The sequence below is a fragment of the Branchiostoma belcheri genome, unplaced genomic scaffold (assembly GCF_001625305.1).
Source record: "Branchiostoma belcheri isolate BF01 breed outbred unplaced genomic scaffold, Haploidv18h27 scaffold2, whole genome shotgun sequence".
NCBI lineage: Eukaryota > Metazoa > Chordata > Leptocardii > Amphioxiformes > Branchiostomatidae > Branchiostoma > Branchiostoma belcheri.
In genome coordinates this window covers 6,943,671-6,949,902 of record NW_017803490.1, presented here as the reverse complement: position 1 = coordinate 6,949,902, position 6,232 = coordinate 6,943,671, and the positions used below count along the sequence as shown (strand labels likewise).

General features: G+C 40.7%; 1 protein-coding gene across 1 annotated transcript in view; it reads right to left on the bottom strand.

Moving 5' to 3' along the window:
- Positions 1-4,722, bottom strand: part of LOC109468460 (glutamate receptor ionotropic, kainate 1-like) — a 35,119-nt gene extending 30,397 nt beyond the window's left edge. Inside the window, exon 1 of the mRNA XM_019766703.1 lies at positions 4,644-4,722. Within this exon, the coding sequence (XP_019622262.1) occupies positions 4,644-4,722 (79 nt within the window). The remainder of the gene's footprint in view (positions 1-4,643) is intronic.
- Between the last annotated feature and the right edge of the window lie 1,510 nt (positions 4,723-6,232).

The window sequence follows — 6,232 nt, the reverse complement described above, 5'->3', positions numbered from 1 at the left end:
CCACATTTTTGAGAACAATCCTCTTCAAGGCGCCATCCAGACGCAGTAACTGCTCTATTTCGGTAAATCGCTGACAGTTTAACATTTCTTGATCGGAAATCTTTACTGGCAATCTGTTCCCTAAGGATGAAAGTTAAAAGAGTAGAAGCCAAGGTCGATACCAATCTCAGATAACCCTTGATCTTGATGTTTAGAGTGGCGTCTGGTGGTGTAGTGGTTAGAGCAATCGACTATGAACCGGGGAGACCCGCGTTCGATTCCGAGTCGTACCCGGTACATGTCTGAACATGCGCCCCGACGTTGTGCCCCTGGGAAAGGCACTTTACACGACTTTCCTCACTCCACCCAGGTGTGAATGGGTACCTAACTTCGGTTGGGGAAGTCGTATTGAGGTCACCTTGTGGCGCTGAATGGCAGCCGCACAGACCCTTGCGACAGTTCCACAAAAAATAATTGTGGAACAAATATGTGTATCATGTGTATTATTTGATTGTTGTAATTGTTGTGATTTGTATTGATTATTATGTGATACCCTGCATCAATTCAGCCGTATAAAGGCTTCGACTGCACGGGTACTGTTTGGACAATAAAAACCATTTATTTTTATCTTGTACTCCGGCGTGGGCTTGAGCGCACCACTCGTTTCAGTAATAAACTGACTCTTACCAAATGTAGAACGGAGCGGTACAAACAGAGTAGCGTCCCATATATGATCTATCTATTAAACAGTCACTGTTTGTCTTATTATAGACACAGTATGTCAAAGACGTTGTGAGTAATGATGTGGATATTTGTGTTAATGCATGTCTAAATAAATGTAAATAAGTATGTAATGAATTTGGATGTTCAACTGGATGTAATTCAGCCGTTGGCTGCAAAGTCCACGTTTTTATGAATAAAACACTATTTGATTGATTGATTGATTGATTGATTGATTGATTGATTGATTGATTGATTGATTGATTGATTGATTGATTGATTGGGCTTCCACAGCATGAAGTAAAATAACCCTTGAGACACCAAAAGCATACGAGATCAATGAAGATTCCTCTGACATATCCTCAATTACTGTATGAAGCTGAAAGCTCCAAAACGTATAACGACATGTACCTCTATGGGACTTTGTACTCGTGGTAAGTTTCGCGGTCTTTAGGGTCGGCTGTAGACCCAGCTGTTCTTGAACCCTTCACCATAAACTTTGAGAGACAAAACCTTTATTATTCTTTTGACAATTATAAACGTTATGTTAAGAGGAAAGCTTCCTCTTAACTGTAGCACCATCTGTTAGAAGTTGCTGCTCAGATTTTTAGCCTTGCCACGAGGACTACAAAGGCTGTACGTTTTACTGTATTACACCACTGGAAATATATAGTTTTGGGCTTCTCTCTGACCAATCATCGTCATCGAATAAAAATCCTTAAACGTTTTAATTTATTTCGCAAGGCAATCAAGATTGCTAGAAAGATCAAACAGTCTACCATACTCCTTCTATCATGATAATGTATTCACTTCGAAATACAATATGTTACCTATACTGTTCAAATTTAGACAAAGACATTTCATATTCTATCGTGTAACATGTGTATGATGTCAATTTCCACGAGCTTTACCATTGCATTTTGGCCCATAAAAACTTGTAATTGAATTCATAATTACATTTCTATTTCAACCACCGAGGAAAACGGCGTTGGCAGGAAAGCCATAAAATGATTTGCGTCGACCCCATCAGTCTCTGTATTCTTATAAGACTCTGCTTCAATGAAGTCACTGGGTAGATTATATTATAACAAAGATTCTAAATTCTCAATAAGACTAAAGCGATGCCCTCGTGGCATGCTTCCCAACCTAATGCACATGCAGTCATCAGCAACACCTGATGGGATTCACCACTATAAAGCTTCTTTCACCGCCGTATATATTAGGCCACAGCGAGTGATTTTTATGGCATGACATCGGCGCGCGCATTAATTTTGGCCTGATTTTGGAAAAAAAAAAGAAATTTTGTTGCCTTCTGACAGTGGTCACCATGCCGGAGATGGGCAAAGATGTCTGCTGCCATACCGAAAGGTGAATGGCAGATAACTAAGAAGAGAAGAGACAAGAAAAGGCTCTGATTTAATGTCTTGTTTCTTACTTTGATGCAGTGATATGTGATGCTGGCCGTGTATATGTGATGTTCTCACTGTTCATACTCATGTAATCACTCTAGTATTGCCCTGATGAAGATGACAGAAGGTCATCGAAACGTTGGACTTAGAAAAATAAATGGTTGTGATAGAAAGAACTTTGCTATTCATTTGTACAATGATTGAGTCAAAATTTTAAAATGTAGGAACCTTGTTTTTTTCGGCCTGCTTTGTTTTGTTTTTTTCGCCCGCTAGCATTAGATTTGGAGTCTGCGGAGGATGTCATCCATAAAATTTACGTGCTGTGGCCTTCCCTGCAAATCCTTCCATGTAATGGCTTTCTTTGATCATACGTTGACATGACAAGTTTATTACAAAAATGTAATTTGATACGAGGGCGCTGCATCTTCTTTGAAGATACTGCTTTGTAAACTGTTTTATCAAGAGGGTTTTAAACTGTAAAGACTCATAAAACTATATCTTTAACGGCACCGTTTTACGTGCATTTTATTTTATTTTGCTTGCTCACAAACATTTTATCGCTGTCGTAATCACGTTGCTATTCTCGGCACCCTTCATTTAGCTTTAAAGAGAAGCCCTAAAATGGTTTGGCCATTACTTGCCCTCATATCATATTCCCCCAAAATCCACATTCTTATTGGACCCACACGGAAACTCCCGGTTTACTTCACAATTACCTTGCTGCTTCCAGATCTAGAGTGGGTATAACGTATTTTACTTATTTTATTACATAACTCTCACGCCAGAATTACAATAACTAGAGAACGCTTTCTAAATAAAAGTGCTACATCAGCAGATTTCTAACTTGTACAAGGGGAAAAATCATTAAACGGCACGTTAAACAACATCCACATTCTATTTGAGCTCACAGAAACACTTAATTGACGTTGTAATTTTGTAGCTACTTTCACCGTCCTACATATAAACTTCTAAAGGAGGTCGTGAAATGGTTTCCATCTAACATGCATTTTATTACGGAACGTCCCTTCAATAATACAACTGTCCTTTGATGAGAGCGATCCATCACCTGCCCTATTACAACTGTATCAGGCTTCGGAAAGCCCATAAAATGGCCACTGATTTGATGAAGTAGGGAAGATGTGGAATGAATAACGATTCGACTGTGATGAGTTCACTGGGAGGCAATGTCGCAACCTGGTTACCCAAAGCTTCAGGCTGGATTTGTTCGGCCACAGTGGGCTTTCGCTCCGCCTGGCTAACTAACCTCAAGGGGGCTGAGGCAACATTTCCTTCGGGTATGTTTGCCCCTTGTGCCGAAGATCAAGCTTGTTCAGGCCCTGGCAACAATTTGCATTCCAGGTCAACAGCATCGTGGCTTTGATTTCAGAAACACGAACTTACACGCAACGGCAACCAGCTAAATGCAAGGGAGCAACGTCGTGATAATCTTTGAGACGATCGTTTAAGATTACTCATAGCATCAGTAAGGCCACAGTCCCTACCAGATCCCTCGTAAAGAGATGCATGCCTTTAGCATGCTTGTCAAGCATCTTTCCAATCATTATTCATCAGTAATGGGGCCCAATTATTACCTATAGGTCCCCAACGAGAGGACCAAATCCGCAATGTGTTTCGAACCTGCAATCTGATGAGGTTTAACACCCATCCCTCCACTGCAGATAGCAACATACCGCATGCACACCGTTCAATGTAAAGCTACAGCTTTGGTTTCAATTTCTACTGGCTCTGCAATGCCGTAGCGGAGATTGGAAGGCAATGTCCGAAATGGAATTCGGCAGAGAGAGATCTCCACGGGCACTTTGTAGCATTTGTAGAAAAAGAAGTTAAGAATTATAAACCTATCGGTATCAGATAGTATCCACTACCATAGAACTTGCTTTTTAAGTAACAATTGGTAGGATACTAGAGGCAAAATTTTGATGGGGAAAACTACATAATTCTACTTGTTAGGCAACACATAGGACTGTTTTGTCGCTAACAACTAAAAATAAATTTGACTAAAAATCTGTTTCAAAATCCTTTGCACAGTACCAATGACTGGTGTTGTACAGCGAAAACATACAGGCGTAAATCGAAGTCTTTGAGTTGGCAATTGCCGTTAAAATGCCTCTATCAGAATGAATTATTTTACCGCAGATGAACATTCAAGCTTTACTGTCAATGCTGACAACGTCCAAACTTCATAACGTGGAAACATACACCATTCTATGCTTCATGTCCAGGGTTAAATGAAAAACGCTGCAGTACTTCAGAACGCAATGGACGTTGCATTTCCTTAAGTATGATGAATAGAAGACCCCTTTGTTGATATTGCCGTTCAGAAATGTCCTGGATATAGTACAATAAACACTTTCTCGCTACGTAAAACACGGCACATCCGGCAAATTTCCCTGGAGAAACTGTTAAGTCAAGCAAAAGACATCAGGGTCCCTAGAACTAGATTGCCTGGCTTTTCATCGTATCTCCAGAGGTGCTAACGCGAAACTATCGATGGCAAAATGAAGGGATACTCACCAGTAGTGTTGGTCATGTTTCCAAATGCCACCATAGCCAACGAGCAATGAGCAAAGATGATCACATCAAACCTCCACATGTTGTTCTTATTGTTGTTGTAGCTGTAGATGATGGTGAATGAGTTTTTCCTAACTATAGTGATACATTGCGCTGGATGAAAAATCGTTTAAAACCTCTCGAACGCGGAGTCCTACACCGATCCGTTTCCTATGACTCTCTCCGTGTGACTGCAGCTGGTGGTGTTGCAGTCTGTGTGGTGGATCGCTGGAGGGGTGTTCTCTTATCAATACCAGGTCGTTCGCTTGGTCTCCACATCAAAGGGTTCTCTCACATTCTTCTGACATCCGCGATGGCGGGCTCCACAGTGTCAATGCATACCGTTATCTTACATCAGTCAGCCTGAAGGAACGACTCGCTGATTTTGAAGGCGTGCTACTCACCGACAGCACGACTCATAGCGAAGCAGTTCTCCCATACACGGAACCTTGAAGACGCTGCAGCGTTGGTAGCAGGTAATTGAAACCCCCGCAAAGACCACTCAAACGTGAAGAAGCCTACTGGTTTCCCAGGGAAGCACTCGTGCTTCTAGGAGAGCTGTGATTTGCCGGTTTCTCCCGAATGACTGTCCCGCCTCGAACAAAAATCAATATGGTAATGAAATAGTAAGGCATGGCACTGCCCTGTGTTTTTTTACATGGTGCCAGATGACGAAAGGACGAGGAAGGTTACGAAGGGAAATACACTACACTCTTATCTCTACAAAAACACACACTGTTCCCAACCCGGACCACCTAGTCATTAAACCCCGGCCGTTAATCTAAGGTTTCCCGATGTATCGATGACAGTAGAGGCATTTGGAAGGAGTAAGGGTAAGTAAGTACCTGCTACAGACATGGTAAAATGATCACACGAGCTAAATCTGCTATGTTGAAGTTATTTTTACAACCAAAGTGAAAAGATAGAAATCATTAGAGGCAAGTTTCTGCATCTATTTTTTCACAAGAAATGATTACAACATTGTCAGAAACCACCACAATTCTACCCGCATATAGTAAATTGAGCGTTACATGCTCATATCTCAAAACAGCTGCCAATAACCCGTATTTTCCAATATGCTGTTGGTTGATATCCACAAATACTGTATCTGACGGGTGAAGGGCGTCTATTTTATTATCAATTGATCTAGGATGAACAATCGTTGGTTATACCTACTTTTTGTTTTACGTTCCTAAAAATACTGCCAAAGATATCGTGTATTTATTCAATGCATAAAACTAATATTAATTGAAAACGACATAAAAAAGATATAGGTGAGATGATGCACCGTCAAGCATTGTACCACATATTTTGCACGGGAAATAATTACAATATTGTAAAAACAAATTCCAATTTTATCGGCAGAGTAAATTTTTATGCTTAATGATCACATTTCAAGATAGCTGCAAATAGAGCTGTGTACCGATACGCAGTACCGATACTGTACCGGAAAAATTGATTAGGTACAGGTCCAAAATACCTAATCCCTCAGTACCGGTACTGTACCTAAACAATTTCAAACCGATTTTATGCCTATTTGTGACCTCAAATGA